General features: G+C 48.9%; 1 protein-coding gene across 7 annotated transcripts; it reads left to right on the forward strand.

Moving 5' to 3' along the window:
- The first annotated feature begins 817 nt into the window (after nucleotides 1-817).
- Nucleotides 818-8984, forward strand: LOC118657542 (interleukin-36 beta-like). Of its 7 annotated transcripts, XM_036311651.1 has the most exons (7): nucleotides 1015-1062; nucleotides 1860-1946; nucleotides 2217-2766; nucleotides 2984-3091; nucleotides 4469-4602; nucleotides 5377-5511; nucleotides 8569-8906. In XM_036311651.1, the coding sequence occupies exons 4-7, from the start codon at nucleotides 3028-3030 to the stop codon at nucleotides 8884-8886; spliced, it is 651 nt and encodes a 216-aa protein (XP_036167544.1). In that variant the 5' UTR covers nucleotides 1015-1062; nucleotides 1860-1946; nucleotides 2217-2766; nucleotides 2984-3027; the 3' UTR covers nucleotides 8887-8906. The 7 variants fall into 7 exon arrangements, with proteins under 7 accessions (XP_036167545.1, XP_036167542.1, XP_036167543.1 ...); XM_036311649.1 differs by lacking the exon at nucleotides 2217-2766 and having other exon boundaries at nucleotides 822-1062; nucleotides 5380-5511; nucleotides 8569-8974; XM_036311648.1 differs by lacking the exon at nucleotides 2217-2766 and having other exon boundaries at nucleotides 835-1062; nucleotides 8569-8904.
- The last annotated feature ends 9736 nt before the right edge of the window (nucleotides 8985-18720 follow it).

Genomic DNA, 18720 nt, shown 5'->3' on the forward strand with positions numbered 1-18720 from the left:
TACTACTCTGGGTGTGATGAAGCCATTGGAGAGTTCTGACAGGGGAGTGCTATGACCACACTACACCTTTGACCCTGATGTTGGCCGGTGGACATTTCACTCCTCGGGTGAGAACAGAGGCAGGGAGACCAGGGAGGCGCTATGGCAGTACTCTGGGGAGAGATTTAACAGTGGATTTCAGAGAACAGAACTGAAGCCCATGGTTGTGAATTTACATGGAGGCACATTTTGACAGAGAAGGAGTAGTATTTTTTAACATTTAGGGCTGACCGACAATATCGGGCTTGAAGGGTAATGATTCCCTTCCATGCCATTGCTGAGGCCGAGTCTGATCCCGTCAGATCTGGGAAGCCACAGGCCTCCCAGGTCCCTCCGGCCCACGAGTCAGTCCCCTGCGTTGGACATAGTGCAGGTTTCAGCACCCACCATGGGCCACAGGCACACGTCTCAGCTGCTGAAAGTACCCCCCAGTGGTTAAGAACAGACACATCGGGCTTGTAACTTGATGATGTGATTTTGGGTAAGTCTTGTCATCTCTCAGGGTCTCTGTTTTTTGCATAAGAAGTAAAGATTAATGGCCACTCAAGGGTTGTTGTGAGGATTAAAAGATTAATCAGGTACTTCCCTTAGCTTATCAACATGGAATAAACTCTGGATATTGCTTGTGTAAAACTCCTGAAAGGTGTGAACGAGGTGTGGCTCTGTCAGTGACATGTCACACCTCTGTCCCCAAGGCGGTCCCAAGGAATTTTTGATTACAAAGCACTGGCCTCATCCGTGTTTCTTCACCATTGTTCCCTGGCTTCTGACCAGCTTTTGTCTCACTGGGACCCCAGAACGGCCACACCTGTGTTGCCTCCCAGTCACCCAGTGACACTCACAGGACCTCTGTGCCAGACCAGCCTTCTTGACAACGTGGGCACACCCAGACCAGGAAATGACCCAGATCTTAAATGCTATTAGAAGGCTGGGAGTCCTAATCTGTTTTCTTGAGGAGCCCTTGCATGTGGTGGAGCCTATGGTTGTGTTGGTCCAGGGACAAGAGCATCTCTTTGAGCAAAGGTAACTTCTGAGGCTCAGAAGCCATGTGGTGGGCAGCTCTCTCAGGGCCCTGTGTCTAGCCTTGAGGAGCCTCTGGGGCTGAGGGGCCCGGGGTCAAAAGCTCCGGGCATCAGAGGAGCTGGGCTGCTTCCACGAGTGTGGGTGGCTGCCTACTCCCTCTCTAGGGATAACTGTAGAATCAGGCACCGGGGGTCCTGAGGCAAGGAGGGTGGTGAACAACTGCTTCTCACTGTGGGGAGTCTGTGGTCTTCTCAGGGAGCTGACTGCTGCCCGGACCAGAAGCCCAGAGATATGTTTCCTGTGACCTGGAGCCTGTGGATGTCCACAGCAGGGTCCTTAGAGATGCCTGTTTGGGTGGGGAACAGGGGAGCTGGGGGCAGAGAGACAGGCTTGCTGCCACTTACTTAGGATGCTCAGACTTGAAGTCAGGAGAACTGGTGACTTACCAGCTGTGCAGGACTAAACAGAGATGAACACACCCTCTCTAAACCCAGAAACTCATCCTTAGAAGGTGCCTGGGGGTACTCTGGAACCTCCTAGCAACCCCAGATGTGGTAGGTAGAGAGTACCCCAGGCCCATCACTGCCTGGAGAGCCAGGACCAAACAGTCCCGAAAGAGATGGGAGCTTCCACTTGAGGTTGTCTGGCCAGGGAACATGCTCTTCCCATCCTCAGTCTCACATGTGCAGCTGGGACAGGATCTCAGGGCAGCTTCCTCCAAACAAGTTTTCCATCCATTTCCAGGGGAAGGGCAGGGCAATGAATAATGTGTTTTTCTTCCCTCCTTCCTTCACAAGGCCAGATGATGACAACCTCCTCGCCACCATCTGATCTGCCTTATGCTCTTCACAGAAAACCTAAAGACAAGGCGGAAACCCCACTAAGTAAGTGGCAAATTACAAACCAGCATGGCGGTCTCCACTGGGCCTCACCAAGGACAATAGGGCACCAGGTTCTCTCATTTGCTCAGCTACAGATGTATTTGCTAAAATACTCACATCATGAAAGCTGCACTTGAAAATCTCAGAGCATTTAGTTCTCATCTTATGTGTGTTTAGAATTGTTTACTTATTTTGATAAAGAGGGCAAAGAAAAAGACAAAAAACATACTGATGACCAATTTTAACATTTTTGTGGTTTTTTTTTGTACTCAGAGACTGTCAATCAAAAAAGGACAAGTTATTCACAGCCCTTGAAAATCTTTGTGGACCATGATTTCAGATGCTTTGATTCACAAACCAGCCCCTGTCTTAGGTCCCCTCCCTTTCTCCTTAAAGCCACTCTTAGAACAGTAAATCTACCCTAGAAATTTATAAGCTAGAACTGTGGCTCCCACCCCCCAATCTCAGAGAGATATGTTTTGAGATCCTCAGCAGATGCCTGAACCCACAGATAGTACCAAACCCCTTATACATATATTAAGTTTTTTCCTACACATCACATCAGCACTTTACAGCTGCTCTTTGACACATCCAAATTGCCAGCATCACTACTCTTAAGCTTTGAGGTCATTGTTAAGTAAAATAAGGGTGGCTGAAACACAAGCACTGTGATACCACAAGAGTAGATCTGATAACTCAGACGGTTATTGAGTGATTCCTGGGTGGGGACTGTATAAAGTGAGGACACGCTGGACAAAGGGACAAATCACATCCCGGGTGGGATGGAGTGGGTGATGTGAGGTCCCATCACAACTTTAGAAAGGTATGCATTTTAAAACTTAAGAATTATTTATTTCTGCAATTTTCCTTTTAATATTTTCTGACCACAGTTGACTGTGGGTAACTGAAATCGAGGGAAGTAAAACAGTGAATAGGAAGGGGAGGGTGGGGAAACCACTGTATTACAGGATGCAGCCCAAGTCCTGAATGTTGACAGTAACCTCCCATGTGCTTTGTGCTTTCCCCCCGTCACCTGGCAGGGGTGGGACATCCAGGAACCTTTAGTATTCGTGATACTCTACAGATGGTGTGGGTGCTGGAGGGAGAGTCTTTAATTGCAGTTCCTTCTAGCAACAATGTCAAACCTGGTGAGTGACAATGTTTGCCTCTTAAAGGGATACCACCTCCACTGGGGATGGGGCTGACCTTGTAAGAGCTCAGCTGTGGCCTCTCCTACTTCTGGGTACCAGCTCATGTCCACAGGAGGGCAAGAAGGACAAGGCGGTTCCCTCCTGCAAAGGAAACCCTGTACCTAGAAATGAGGAGTGAGGGATAGGCAGTTCTCCTTGACCAAAGAAAATGTCTTCGAGGAGATGGGGTTGTCCATTCAGTCAGCACCCAACCTTTTCCTCAGAGCTTCTCTCCCTTAAATTTCATCCATTGCTATCCATGTCCTCAGATTAAATTACTTCACCTTCCACCACCAAACCTGCACACTCTTCTGACTTGGTGTCCTCTCTTCTAGTAACAGGAGAATATGTCTTCCTCCTATCAAGGGTCAACCATGCTTCATGAGGCTGTGGGAAGAAGTCAGTGCAACTCAGCTCTTTCCCTCCCCTAGGATTCAGTGTTTGATCCCATCCCTCTGTCCCCTGCATATCCCACCTTTGTCTATCTATTGGGTCTTTTCTGTCACTGACAAACATGCTCTGATATAATATTTCCAAGCTTAATACTAAAAAGCTCTTCTTGATGCTCACATTTCATTCCTACCATCGTTCTGTTTTCCTATATACAACACACCATGCTATATGCCAACCAGAGGCCAGTGTGATGAGCCCATATTGCCTTATGAATCTCAAGGTTATGCCAAATGTCACCTAAGTGAAGGAAGCCACATGATATATTGAAGGAGCTCAGTCCTAGCCCGTTTGGCTCAGTGGATAGAGAGTCCGTGTACTCACTGAAGGTTTCCAGGTTCGATTCAGGTCAAGGGCATGTACCGCAGTTGCAGGCTCGATCTCCGGCCTTGGTCAGGGCATGTGTGGGAGGCACACAATCTGTGTCTCTCTTATATCAATGTTTCTCTATCTGTGTCTCTCCTCCCTCCCACCCTCTCTAAAAATCAATGGGAAAATACCCTTGGGTGAGAATTAACAAAAAAAGGTGCTCCTTCCAGCTGAGTGAGCGCCCCTTAAAGGTCATTCTTGGAAATCCCACACTACACTTCCACTTAGAGCTCATGGGCTACAACTTAAGGTCTGGTCAAAGTTCGCTGCAAGTGTGGTGGCGAATTTTATTTTTATTTTGGGGAAACTGGGCTCTGATAGGAAGGAAGGAAAAAGGAAATGGGTTTCCACCACCCATCTCTGATGGAGCAGTTCTACCCCCTGGCTAATTGGGGGAGCCTTCTGGGCAGACCTGGCTGGTCAGCATGGGGCTGGGAGGAGCAACAGAGTGTTGACGACAGGACCGGCCTTGCTGCCTCCTGGAGCTGATGCCTGTCCCCATTTCCCTATTTCCAGCTACTATTTTCTCAGTGCCATGCACAGACCCCGACATCTCTAATGAAAAAGGCAGTCCAATATATCTGGGAGTCAAGGAAGATCTCTGTCTGTTCTGTGCAGAAATTGAGGGCCGGCCTACTTTGCAGCTTAAGGTGAGTGGTTGTGCAGCTAATGAGAGAAGTACTGTGACTTTTAATTTAATTTAATATATTACTGAGTAAAAACAACATTTTTCAACCCTAGATTATTCATTGTTAGGAAAATTGACCTAGATAGTCCCCAAATCAATACCTGCTCCCTTTGGAATGGGTGCAACACTTACTTTAATGTCAGAGCATCCTCTGAATGCCAGAAAGGACACCACAAAGGCATTTCAGGAAGGCCAGGACTGCAGCTTCTCCATTCCTCGTCCTCTTCGACTGCCTCCCAGAAACCCTCTGAGATGTGGGGCACTCCCATGTGAGCTCAGGCCACTGCACACAGAGCAGGGAAGGGCAGGTTGTGAGTCTGGATGCTGCAGATTTCATGTCAGTGGTCCCTGCACTGAAAGCAGCATTTACAGTCATGAAGCTCATCCTTCTGCTGTGACAGACGCTGCAATGTGCAAACCCACTGGAGACTGTGAATCTCGTGAGAATGATCTGAACCTGTGGATGGATGCCTAGCAGGAGCACCCATGACACAATGAGCCCCACTCTGTTCTGGGAAAGATGGTGTTGTCTCAAAGAATCAGAAGTGCCTGGTTTTGTGGGATCTCAGGGGCAGCCAAGCTATTGGGAACCGAAGCGTTGCCTGTGCTGACACCTGGCATCCTCCTCTCATCAGCCATGCTCCTCCCTGTTGGGAAAGCAATCACTGCTGAGGCTGAGTTAGTTGAGCTCCCTCCTCCCAGTAATCCTCTCTGATAGGCCTCTTTCTGCTCCTAGAAGGAAAGCATAATGAAACTGTACAAGGAGAAGAAGGCGCAGAAGTCCTTTCTCTTTCTGCGTGGCATAGAGGGCTCCACCTCCACCTTCCAGTCCGTCGCCTGCCTCGGCTGGTTCATCGCCACTTCCTCGCAGGTGGGACAGCCTGTCACCCTCACCAACGACAGGGGCAAAACTTACAACACCAACTTCTATTTCAGTTCTTTGCAGCCTGAGCTGGGGGTGGCTGATTCTGGGACAGAGAACCTATAGGTCATGGTAAGAGACCACTGCACACTGCTGTCCATCCACAGCCCACCTCATGCTCAGCACCCAAAGCCACCTCCTCTAGACATGCACTGGCACAACACTCCTCCCACTGGAATGTTGTTCCAGTATCAAACCCTAGAGTCACTTTTTATTGTTTCCTGATCTTGTCCTATTCTCCACTTTGCTCTCAAGTCTAGTTAAGTCCACATCACACATGCTCCTTGTAGACAACCATCTCCTATTCCTCCCGCCAACCCATGGCCTAAAGATGTGAATTGCAAACATTTTTTTTCTTACCACTCTTTCAATATAAATACTATTTATTAATTTTATGCATGTTCTTTATAAATATTGGAAACTTACTCCCAAAGAAAAATGTAAAGGATAGGATAAATATGAAATAAAAATTTTACATGTTCATACTCATTATGAATTCGTAATACCATCCTATCCAATAAAAGGGAAACTTGGTAATTAGCCGTACATCCGCTACCCTTCCCATTGGCTAATCAGGGCGATATGCAAATTAACTGCCAACCACGATGGCGGCCAGCAGCCAGGCAGCTTGAAGCTAACATGAGGCTTGCTTGCTTCAGTGACGGAGGAAACCAACATTCCCTGCCTGCCTTGCTGGCCTCTGAGCTTGAAGTTTGAAACATTGTTACAAATATAGTAGCTAAACAAAACCCCAGAAACCTGCTTTCAGCCAGCCGGGATCTCAGAGCTGGAGTTGATACAATGTTTCGATTATAGAACCCAAACAAACCAGATACCTGCTTTCAGCAGCAGAGGCCTCAGAGCTGGAGCCAGAGCTAAAACTGGCCCAGAATAAAAAAGAAAAAAAAGAAAAAAAGGACCAGTTGGGAGCTTCAGTCACCTGCCAGCCTGAAAACAGCCCTCAGCCCCTCACCCAGACTGGCCAGGCACCCCAGTGGGGACCCCCACCCTGATCCAGGACACCCTTCAGGGCAAACCAGCCAGCGCCCACCCATGCACCAGGCCTCTATCCTATATAGTAAAAGGGTAATATGCCTCCCAGCACTGGGATCAGCGGAGCCGAAAGGCCTCCCGGCACCAGGATCAGCATGACAGGGGGCAGAGCCCAAACCCCCTGATAGCCCTGCGGCTCTGTGTGTGACAGGGGGCGGGGCCACAACCTCCCTATCCACCCTGCTCTGTTCGTGACAGGGGAAGGCGCTCCAACCCCCTGATCACCCCTGCTCTGTGACTGATAGGGGGGGAGCTCCCCAACCCCCTGATCACCCTGCAGCTCTGTGTGTGACAGGGTATGGCTCCCCAACCCTGCCATGGGCCCTCTCTGTGTGTGATGGAATAGAGCCATAACCTCCCCATTGGCCCTGCCCTGAGTGTGACAGTGGCGGTGCCCCAACCCCCTGATCGGCCCTGCTCTGTGTGTGACAGGGGGCGATGCCCCAACTCCCCTATCAGCCCTACTCTGTGAGTGACAGGGGGGAGCTCCTCAACCCCCTGATCGGCCCTGCTCTGTGCTTGACAGGGTACAGAGCCCCAACCCCCTGATTGGCCCTGCTCTGTGCGTGTCAGGGGGTGGCGCCGCAACCTCCCTATTGACCCTGCCTTGAGTGTGACAGGGGGCGGTGCCCCAACCCCCCAATCGGCCCTACCCTGAGCGTGACTGAGGGTGGCATCGCAACCTCCCAATCTCCCCTGCTCTGTGCATGACAGGGGAAGGTGCCCCAACTCCCCAATCGACCCTGCTCTGAGTCTGACCAGGGGCTGCACCTAGGGATTGGGCCTGCTCTCTGCCACCCAGTAGCAGGCCTAAGCCAGCAGGTTGTTATCTCCCGAGGGGTCCCAGATTGCGAGAGTGCACAGGCTGGGCTGAGGGACCCCCCCCCCCCCCGAGTGCACAAATTTTTGTGCACCGGGACTCTAGTCTATATTATAAAAAGCCAGTGACGGCAACGCTGCAATGACCAAATGACTGGTCACCAGGAGGTGCATTGATGGCTCTCATGGCGTGGTAGGTCTGGGTCTTGCATGATTTCGCTCACTGGGCCTCTAGTTAGTTAATAATTTGACACATAGTATATATTTTGGTTAAAGGTGAATTGTTAACATATGAATGCAAATTAACAATATAAATGCAAATCAATCCATGTTTCAAAGAATCACTTATATCAGTTGGAATTATTTTTCCAGCAAGGTCTTGAAACTCATTGTATTGTCTTTGTTGTTACTTTTTAAAGTGTCTGGAAGTAGGTCAGCCATGACACTTTCTTGTTATTTTTTGGAATTTTACTAAAACCTTCAATCACAGTTTCTTTATTGGGATGTTTTTAAGTCCATTGTCCATTTTGTGAGGGTGACTTTAGTTAAAGCCTGCAATGAAATTCATGACACCCATCACATATAAGTTGCAATTTACTATAATATCCTGGACATGAATGTGCGTGTAATGGGCTCTCCTCTCAGGAGACCCTGCCCTTCTTTGTACATGACAAGTGTGATCATTGATAACTAAGTTTGCATTTCTCAGCCAAGCATAATCTGTTCCAAGACCTGTCCTTCTGGCATTACCTCCTGTTGCTTCACTGCTCAGGATTGTTGGGGATAACCCTTGAACCTCACCTTACATCCTGCTACCCTCCTTTTCCTCAGTCACTGCTGTGCTTTGAGAAGTCATCTCTGCTGCAGCAGCTATCTCTCTCTGCCTGCTCTGGGATGCCTAGGTATGTGGGCTGATGCTCTAATCACTGAGCAACACCGGCCAGGGCTCTTGTGGCCCTCTTTAATGTCCGTTCTCCTCTGACAGAAACTGCCAAAGAGGGAGAAGAGTGCTTTCCCACTCTTCATGTTCCCCTCTGTTACACACCTGGCCTCCTTCCCCGCCCTCACCCATCGACCTAGTGCAAGGGAGACCACACATCCTGGTGCACACCTATCGTCCTTCCCCTCTCACAGGTGCCACACTTGGTGATAAATTATGTGCTCATCCTACTTATTAGAACCTGGGGTGGTGTGGCCCAGCTGCTTCTTACCTGCCTTCCGCTGGGAGCCGACGGAACTGAAGAAAGTGTGCATCGTGCTCTGCTCCTCTGCGACCCAGGTTCTCAAGGCTCATCCTTGCACGAGGAGGCTGTGACAGCCCCGCTGCCTGTCACTGGGTGTGAGCGAGTCTCATGGTCTTACTCTGTGCTTCACTGGTTTGCAGAAAAGAATCCACACTCTCCAATATCAGCTTTATCAATGGTAAACTTACCATTCAACAATAAACATTAGGCTTTGTCTTTTAAAAAACAATTTATCTTTATCATTGAAAGTATTACAGATGTCCCCCTTTGGTCCCCTTCCCCCAAGACTTTGTCTTAATCCTCAATTGGTTCATAACTCAAGTGGGAAAGACGGTGTATTTATTACCCCTCCTCTTAAACAACTAAAATGGACAAAAAACTGTTTTTGCTTCACTGCCAAGGTCATTGGTATCAATGGGTGTCCCACTCCAGAGAGACCTTGCATTGGGGCCAGCCTGAAAGGGCAACACTGGTGAAGGGGAGGCTGGACATAAGCCAGGCAGCCACACGAACACTGAGCACGCATCTGGAATATCATGACATCTGCTTGGATCTGCTGTCAGGGTCAACTGTCAAGGTCCCATGACTGATTCTCACCTGTCCCTGCCCCCTCCGCCTAAACCACCAGGAAGAGCTCCGCAGGTCAGCAGCGTCAGGTTGCCATAAGGGAGACTGTTGCCAAGAGGGTGTTTCACCAGACAAAGGAAGAGAGAGTTATTGTCAGAACTGGGGCAACAGTAATGTTTAGGCACAATTTAAAGCAGTGTTTCAATGGGCCCAAAGCAGAGGGGATGTGTGGAAAGGGGTGGTGTCAGGTCAGAGTGTGAAAGGACCCAGGTCTGTTCTCTGAAGGCACAAAGCAAGGTAGACATAGAAGGCTGTGCCCAGACCGAGGCCTGGACCTGTGCTCAGGGTGGAATCAAGGCTGCTCTTATGTGTCCATGGGACTCACATTCTTCAGCCAAAAATGAATGTTTCATTTTTGCTGATATAATTCAAACACCACATTTCAGAGAGTCCATGGTTTTAAAGAACAAAGTCTCTTAGAAACTGAGAAAGTAGCAGACACTCAAAGAAGGGAGATGTTGTGGCGCGTCTGGCCCGTTCTTGGGAGAAGCCTCGCTTCCTGTTCATGTGCTGCTGGCTGTGTCTGTGTCTTGCCAACTAGCCCATGAACGGCTGGGAGGGTTTATGCTCTCACTGCCCACGACGTCTCTCAGTGGAGCTCTCCTCTTATTCCCGAGTGGAACATGAAGCTCAGGAAGACCTAAGGGGCCTGGGAGAGCACACACATGGAAAGCAGACCCACCAGCAGTCATGGGCTCTCTCAGCCTGCAAGACCAGGGAAGGACCCCAAGGCATTTCCAATCACCAGCTCCTTGGACTCAACCACAGGGAGGCGAGCATCACAAAAGGTGAGTGGGTCCACGTGCTTAGAACTTGCCTTGTCCCTGCCCTGGATGAGCACCTCCCTGTCCCACTCAGGACAGCAAGCGACAAGTAGGGGGATGGCATTGTCCTCTCTCAGAGCTCAGTGTCTCCGGGCCTGTCTGCTCCCAGAGGGCCCAAGGCCACTTCAGAGCCAAATTCTTTCGATGCCCATCTTCTCTGTCTCTAGCCCTGCTGTGAGGAGCACATACAGTCCCAGCAATCCACTGCCCAGTGAGAAGCATCCATCCCTTCGATGCTGGCACAGGTCAAAGGCACAGCAGAGCTTGGGCTCAGAGGGCCAGACCCTGGTGTGGATCAGCGTCTTCGGCTCCCGGGGACATGGACCCCTGTGCTCTGAATGGCTCAGGGTTGGCTTCTGAGCCTTTAGCCACAAAAGCATGTGGAAGCTCCTCTTTCTGGAAAGTGGCTTCCTGGTGGGGCTTTGGGTGGGGCAGTGACCGTGCAGCACAGGTCAGACTCCTTAGAACTACTCAAGGAAGAAATTCCCAACAGTAAACACAAAGGTAGGAAATGACAGGGAGGATTTGTAGGGCCGTCCTGAGTCAGGTCCTGGGCCCTGTGCTGTCTGGTCCTGGCAGCTGCCTGGGGCCAGGGGTGGAGGGGGGCAGGGGAGAGGGAGTGATCTGAGGGCTGGATGAAGGTGTCTGGTGAAGGTGTTCCACCTTCTGGTCCTGGCTCCTCGGGGCTCTTGAAGGCGGACTCAGCCCTCAGCTAGGGATCCAGAAGAGAGAGGCATGTTCTCCAGGGCAGAAGCCTGGCCTGCAGCTTTCCACATCCCCAGTGCCTGGAAAGTGTGGGGTGTCCTGGAGGTTTATGAAGATAGAGGCTCCAGCATTCCCTCCACCAGCAGAGATTAAATGGAGTGTGGGTGCCATCCTGGGAAGCAGTGAATGGAGATTCCCACCCCACTCAGAGCACTGCTATGCTCAGGGTCGGTGGGAGAGAACCCCCAAGGTTCTGGTGACTCCACGTGGAGAAGCCTGAGGTGGGCAGAATGCTTGGACCATGGCGTTTTGCTCCAAGGGATCAGTGGGTTAAGTGATGAGACATTCAACCTGGAAAGAGTTTGGGCACAACGCAGGCCCCTTGGGGGCGCTTGGTGACAGGAGAGGCAAGTAACACTGGTGGTCACACACTGCTCAACAGCTACACACCCACCTCCTGAAATCAGAGGGACCAGCATGCCCCAGAGAGTGCGGATCCTCACCACAGCCCCTAAGAACTCTGCCTCTCCTCTCCTCGAGTTTTGTCCCCAACATCTGGCCTGGTATCAAGAAGGGGACACCTTCCTCAGAGCCAAAACAACATCCCTCAAACCCCCACCCCACATTCTGAGAAAAATGACATCAAAGTTGTGCCACTTGGACTGGGAACCAGATAGATACCCAGTGGAAAAGGCGAGTATATGCAGAAAACCGAAAATAAAATGATAGGATAAGCCCAAATATGCTAATAATCCCCAAACAAGAAAATGGATTAAATTTATTATTCAAAGTGGCACACTTTTAAAAAGCACATGTGAAGACACACTCTTAATTCTTATGCTGAAATAACAGGAGTGAGACTAAACTGTTCCCAGCAAACTGGGACATATTAAAATGATGACAGTGGTTGGTAGGGATTAGGGGTTGGGTGGAGGCCCGATTTGGCTATAAAGGGGGACTTGTATGATGGAATATTTCTGTATTAAGATTGCATGGAGGTTGTACAAAACTACAGGGTGGTAGCATTGCAAACAAACCTGTGTGTGTGTGTGTGTGTGTGTGTGTGTGTGTGTGTGTGTGTGTGAATAAAGAGGTCAGTTTTCCAAAAAGACATAATAATCTCAAATGTGTGTGCTCCTAATAGCAGGTCTTCAGAATGCAGCAAAAACTGATTCTGATGGGATTGAAAGGAAAAAGAGACTTGCCTCCAATGGTAGTTGGAGAATTCAACACTCCTTTCTTCATGATTGCTAGAACAAGTAGACAGAAAATCAGATATAAAAGACCTGAAAAACACTGTCAACCAACTTGACCTAATTGACATTTATAGAACAGTCCACTCCCAAACAGCTGAATACACTTTCTTTTTCAGTACACACAGTATATTCACCAAGGTAGATCATATTCTGGGCAGTAAAACTAATCTCAATAAATCTCAACAGAATGGAGATGACACAAAGTGTATTCTCAGGCCGTAAGTGAATTAACTAGAAATCAATAACATTTCAAAGCTTACTACAAAGGTGTAGTAACCAAAAATGCCGCGGTACTGTCGTATATAAACATATAGGCCAGTGGAATAGAATACAGGGCCCTGAAATAAACCCACACATATGGTCAAATGATTTTCAAAAGAGTGTCAAGACCATTCAATAGGAAAAGGACAATCTTTTCAACAAACAGTATTGGGAAAACTGGCTATCAACATGTAAAAGAATAAAGTTGGACCCTTACCTAACACCATTTACAAAAATTAACTCAACATGGATCAAAGACCAGAATGTAAGAGCCACCCCATAAGACTTTTAGAAGAAGACATAGGGGAAGAGCTTCGTGTCATGGGATTTGGCAATGATTTCTTGGATATGACACCAAAGGACAATAAAAATAATTTTTGGACTACATCAAAATAAAAAATTCTGTACATCAAAAGACACTATTAAATTTCTTTTACATGAAAGAATGAAAAAGTTTCCACTGATGGGGCGTCTTTTTTATATCTGATAAGAGGTTAATATCCAGAATATATAAAGAATTCCTATAACTTAGCAACAACAAAATAACCATATTCAAAAACCGGCAAAGGGCTTGAATAGTCCTTTGAATTTCAACAAAGAAGATATACAAATGGCCAATAAAAACTTGAATCAGTGCTCAACACACAAGTCATTAGGGAAATGCAAATCAAAACCACAATGAGACACAATCTCAACTTGTCAGGATGGGTATTAAAAACAACAAAACAAAAAAAAATAAGCATTGTTGAGAATGTGGAAAAAATGGGGCCCTTGTACATGGTTGGTGAGATTGTAAAATATAGTCACTGTGGAAAGCAGTGTAATGGTTCTTAAAAATATTACAAATAGAATTACTATATGATCTGGCAATCCCAATTCTGGGTATATATACCCCAAAATATAGAAAGCAGGAACTCAAACAGATATTAGAATATCTATGCTCATATCAGCATGACTCACAACAGCTAAAAGGTAGAGGCAACTCAAGTATCCATCAATAAATAAAAGGAGAAAAAAAGAAACGAAAACAAAGAAAATAAGTACATAAAAAAAGGGAAAATAAGGTGTGGTCTATCCATACAATGGAATATTATTCAGCCTTAAAGAGGAAAAAAATTCCCATACATGCTACCTGGCTACCACGTGGGTGAGGACACTTTGTTGAGTGAAAAAAGCTAGTCACACGTACACCCAAGGCTGAATTATTCCACTTATATGAGGTACTTAGAGTAGTAGAATTCAGAGACAGAGGTGGAATGGTGGGTGCCAGGGACTGGGCTCAGAGGTTCAGTTTTGCAAGATAAAAGCTTCTGGAGATGGATGGTGGTGATGGTTGCACAACAGTGTGAATGTACTTAATACCACTGAACTCTATGGTTAAGACGGCAAATAATGTTATGTTTATTTTACTCCAAATATCCTATATAATAAAAGCCCAGAGACCACAATGGCAGAACGACCAGAACGACTGCTCAACCAGTCACTATGAGGTGCACTGACCACCTCTTGGTCTCTTTCCCTGGCTGGCAGGCTCCCATCGCCAATGACGAATGGGGACCCGGGGTGGGTGGCAGGGGATGCAGGTAGAGCCAGGGCAAGGCCCCTGCCCCGCTGGTTGCCCCACACACAGAGGGCGACTGGCAGTGGGGGTGGGGCTGGTGAGTGGGCGGAATGGGCTGACCTCTTGCTCCCTCCCCCTTCCCCCCGCCCACAGGCTCCGATTGCTGCCGATGGCGAGCAGGGAACCGGGTTGGGTGGCAGGGGATGCGGGCGGTGCCAGGCCAAGACCCCTACCCCAGTGGTCACCCTACACACAGAGGGCTACCAGTGGCGGGGTTGGGGCCAGCGAGTGGGTGGGAAAGGCCGACCTCTCGGTCGTTCCCCTGGCCGTCAGGCTCCCATCACTGAATGGCCAACGGGGAACCAGGGTGGGTGGCGGTGGTGGGCAGGGCCGGCTGCCTGCAGCTGGGGAAGATGGCCCTGATCACAGGCTAGGCTGGGGACTGTACATGCATGATTTCATGCACTGGGCCTCTAGTAATAATAATAAATTAGAAAATACATATGTACAAACACCTTTGTGATAATTGTTATCAAACACACACACACACACACACACACACACACACACACACACACACACTATTAATTTTAAAAGAATGAACAGTCCCTGATCTGGAGGAGCTCATGAAAGAGGATGGTCTCACCTCTCGGTGCCAGCATTGCCCACAGAGGAAGGAGGGCTGGGCCCCCTGGGGGAGCCTGTGCAGCTCTCTGTGCCTGTGTGGTGCTGCTGTCGGGGGTGGGGGGGTGGGGGGGGTGGGGGGGGTGGAGTGGGGCTCCCTGCTCTTTCGCAGAAAGAGATGGGAAGCAGGAGGAAAGACCTGGTAGCTGTTAGGAAGACATGCATTCTGTGTGGCCCGCCCCCTGGAGGCTGGCGGAGAGCACCCTCTCTGGTGGGTCACAGCCGGGCACACAGAACCTGCACTGGTGGAGAGGAAGGGAGAGTGCAGTCTGACCAGCCCGCTGACCTTCCATGTTGGGCTTGTTCTGATGTCATGCCCAGCTCCAGGAGATGCTCAAGTCCTCTCTTGAGGTCCAGCCAAACCTCATAACTCTGAGAGGCAAGTCCTTGGGCTCTGGAGGCCTCTGAGGAACAGCCAAGGGAACCCCTGGACCTGCCCTGGAGGGTCTCTCACCTGAGTCTGAGGTGAGGAGGTTGTGGGTGGCTCTGGCCCTGCCCTCAATGACTCAGCTGGGAGCAACTGCCTGTGGGTGTGACACACGGGAGCCTCGCCCCGCCTTGTGGGTTACCCACACAGCTCCCCATCCCAGCCTGTAGAGCAGCCCTCCCCAGTCCCCACCCAGGAAGATGCCATGGTACTAAGCAAACACATCTGGGCTCAGCCCTCAGCCCTGACCCACAGCTCCCTGTAATTTCACAAGGATCCCGTGTTTCGCAAATGTGCTGTGAGCAAAGTGGCACCCCTCCTCTGTCGCTCCCCACAGTGACCCAGTCTGTGTCTGGGGCTAGGACTGGGGAGGGGGAAGTCCCTGTCTGCTGACGGCTCCCTGGAGGCCATGTGTCCTTGCATCACCGCCATCTCTCCCATGCCCACCAACAAAGTCTCCGCAAGGAGCAGAGAATTCTCTGTGCCCTGAGGTGGCCTCTCTGTCTTGGTGGAGCCTGCGTCTCTGGCCCAATTCTGTTGGTTCCATGGTCTTTCTTGAAGCCTGTCCTCAGGGAGCCATTGGTCCTTCCTGCACACAGACTCCAGGCAGGGAGGTCGGCCGGTCTGCCCTCACCCTCTGCTGCTTGAATCTCTAAGCTTGCCATGGTGTATTTGTTCGCAGTGGGGAGTGGGGTGACTCAGTGGGAATTTAACTGCTAGGCCTCCAACACCAGCTCCATCTGTTACTCGTTTGTATCTTGGGTGACTTACCCTCTCCATGTCTCGTTTTGTCTCATCAGTGAAATGGGACGAGAATAGAATACCTCGCACTTTGTGTGTGGCACAGCGTCGGCACCACTTTTGAGCCAGTGCCTGCCAGTGAGTGTGCGCACACGATAGTAATTTGAAAGCTCCACCACATATGCCTCAGTCCTGCAGCCAGCGGGCCGACCTCCTCCCCCTCTGGGGCTGGCGAGATGTGTTAGCAAGTGTTTGGTCTTGAACCAGCCTCAGATTTAGGTCAATGTGAACCTGGTCTCTGCCACGTTCTCAGTGTCCTCTGGACACACCTGGGAGGGGTGCAGGAGGAGGGGACACATGGGGTGCAGGGAGCAGGTGTCTGTGGGTTTGTGCTAAGTGTTGACCCTGCCTTTTACCGCCTCTGACTCATCCTGGCCTCATGACAGCCCAGTGAGTGGGACAGTACTGTCCTCTTTAGGGAGAAACAAAAACAAGGCAAGAGAAATCATCAAATCAGAGAGATGAAGCACGTTTCCCAAGCCACCCAGCTGATGGTGACAACGATGATGCTCTAGCTGACATTTAAACCCCTACTATGTGCCAGGCACTGCTCTACACACTTCACACAGCCCACTTAATCTTTTTTTATTATTAATCATCACCTGAGGATAGTTTTTCCCTTGATTTTTTTCTTTTTTTGAGAGAGTGGAATAGAGGGGGAAAGTCAGAGTGAGAGAAAGATCGATGTGAGAGAGACACATTAACTGGTTGCCTCCCGCACATGCCCCCACCAGGGCCGGGGATTGAACCTGCAACCCAGGCATGTGCCCTTGACCAGAATTGAACCCGTGACCCTTTAGTAACCTGGGTGGAGGCAAAACAGTAAAAGGGTTAAAAGGGAAATGATGCTTTTCTCCAGTATTCTTATGCTGTACAATAAAGAAGATGCTTGTTTCTAAAGTTAACAGTGCTTATTGCTTCAGGGCCCTCTCTCGGCATGGGCACCACATGTTAGCCAGGGTTGTGAACTGTCTTCCTGTAGCTCTGGACTGGGGGGGTTTTGGGGGAAGTAGATGGGAAGTCAGTTTCCCATCACAAATAGGAAACCTGTTTCTCAGAAATGTTGCCATTTTAAACGGGATGATTTTCTTCATCTCAAAGCTAAAATTCCTAACTTTAGAGAACAAAATGTGTAAAGAGCCATAGGAATTTCTGTATGTTGGATGACTTTAATGTTGCATTTTAAGGAAAATAAAGTAATAATATGAAAAAAAAAATAGCCAAGGCTCCAACCACTGAGAAAAATCAGCCAGGGCAACTCACTTAATCTTAACAACAACCCCTGAGGAAATACTATTCTCTCCCCATTTTACAGACAACTGCAAAGCACAGAAAGGCTAAATTACTTGACCCAAGACACAAGCTAATAAGTGACAGACTTAGGACTTGAACCAGGATAGTCTTGACCAGCATTCAGCAGACTTTTTCTTTAAAGGGCTGTGTACTAACTACCGTAGGCTTTGCCAACGATGCAGTTTCTGTCACAAACATCAACCCTGCCATTGTCGCACCGATGCAGCCATAGACTATGTAAGCAAATGAGCAAGGCTGTGTTAGCTGTGTTCCAATGAAACTTCATTTATAAAACAGTGGGTCCGTCTTAGCCTACAAGCCACCGTGTGTCCACTCATGGTCTTAATTCTACATTAAGAGGGTGAGGACCCAAAAGCACCAAAGCTGTCTGAGAAATAAAATCATAATTGTGAACAAAATGTTGACAGTTCTCTGGCCTTGTCCATGTGACAGTGTACAGTTCATTCAGGTCAATGCAACATTGTTTATTGAAGACAGACTTCACACCAGGCACTACCTTCTACACTTGAACGAAACAGACTGGAACCCCCCCGCCGCCAAGGCCCTCACCTGTGAGCTTACTTCCAGCACAGCCGGGCTGGGAGCTGGTGAATAATATTTATCACGAGTTCACACAATACACAGCTAAGTTATACATGTGCGAATAGTGAGGTCTGGAGAGAAGTAGAGCTCAGTGAGGGATGTGGGAGCAGGAGGAGAGGCATGGGAAGGCGGGTCGGTCTCACTGAGAAGGTGACATTTCAGCCAAGACTTTAAGGAGGGAAGAGGTGAGACCTGTGTGTATCTTGGAGAAGAGCTTTCCAGGCAGAGGAACAGCCAGTGCAAAGGCTCTGAGGGGGGAGCAAAGGCCTTCGTGGTCTGGGGGTCCTGCACAGGTGGCCAAAGGATGAGGTAACAAGAGCCTGATTTTGTGATCTCAGAAAGAGCAAGAAGGTGGCTGCAGTGCCTTTATGAACATGATCAGCATGTTCTTCAGAAGCGAGTCGCCAAGCTCCCTACGCTCAGGGGAAGGGACGCAAGCTCCACCTCTTGAAGGTAGAGTATCCTAGAATGTGTGGACACATTTTAAAACCACCACGCAGGGTGTGTGAATTTGGGGCAAAACAACATTGTCGTAGGTAGTGCCAGTTTAATTTTCATGAAGTCTAAAACGTGATGCCCATGCAAGCACATAGTGAGCACGTGTCAAAGATTTATCATGATTAATAAATGAAGGGTGATAAAGCCAATTTAAAAGATAAGTCAAGTCTGGCCAGCCTGGCTCAGTGGTTGAGCGTTAACCTATGAACCTGGAGGTCATGGCTCGATTCTCAGCCCGGGCATGTACCCAGGTTGCGGGCTTGATTCTCAATGTGGGGCATGTAGGAGGTGGCCAATCCATGATTCTCTCTCATTGTTGATGTTCCTCTCTCTCCCTCTCCCTTTCTCTCTGAAATCAATAAAAACATATATTTTTTTTTAAAAAAAGATAAGTCAGGAACAGAGGGAGAGAATAGTTTAGCTAACTTAGGTTAAAAAACACACAACCTGCTTAAATTGCAAGGCAGTAAAACTGCACCCTTTGGGGCTATCTTTCTATCAG

This window comes from Myotis myotis, unplaced genomic scaffold, assembly GCF_014108235.1.
Source record: "Myotis myotis isolate mMyoMyo1 unplaced genomic scaffold, mMyoMyo1.p scaffold_m19_p_59, whole genome shotgun sequence".
In the NCBI taxonomy this organism is placed as follows: domain Eukaryota; kingdom Metazoa; phylum Chordata; class Mammalia; order Chiroptera; family Vespertilionidae; genus Myotis; species Myotis myotis.

Bases quoted from the DNA above. Each gene is read 5' to 3' on its own strand.
- LOC118657542 (XM_036311648.1), top strand. From the start codon at position 1,005: ATGTGGTGGAGCCTATGGTTGTGTTGGTCCAGGGACAAGAGCATCTCT. The intron at 1,063-1,859 runs GTAACTTCTGAG...TTCCTTCACAAG, and splicing joins GAGCATCTCTTTGAGCAAAG to GCCAGATGATGACAACCTCC. The intron at 4,603-5,376 runs GTGAGTGGTTGT...TTCTGCTCCTAG, and splicing joins GGCCTACTTTGCAGCTTAAG to AAGGAAAGCATAATGAAACT.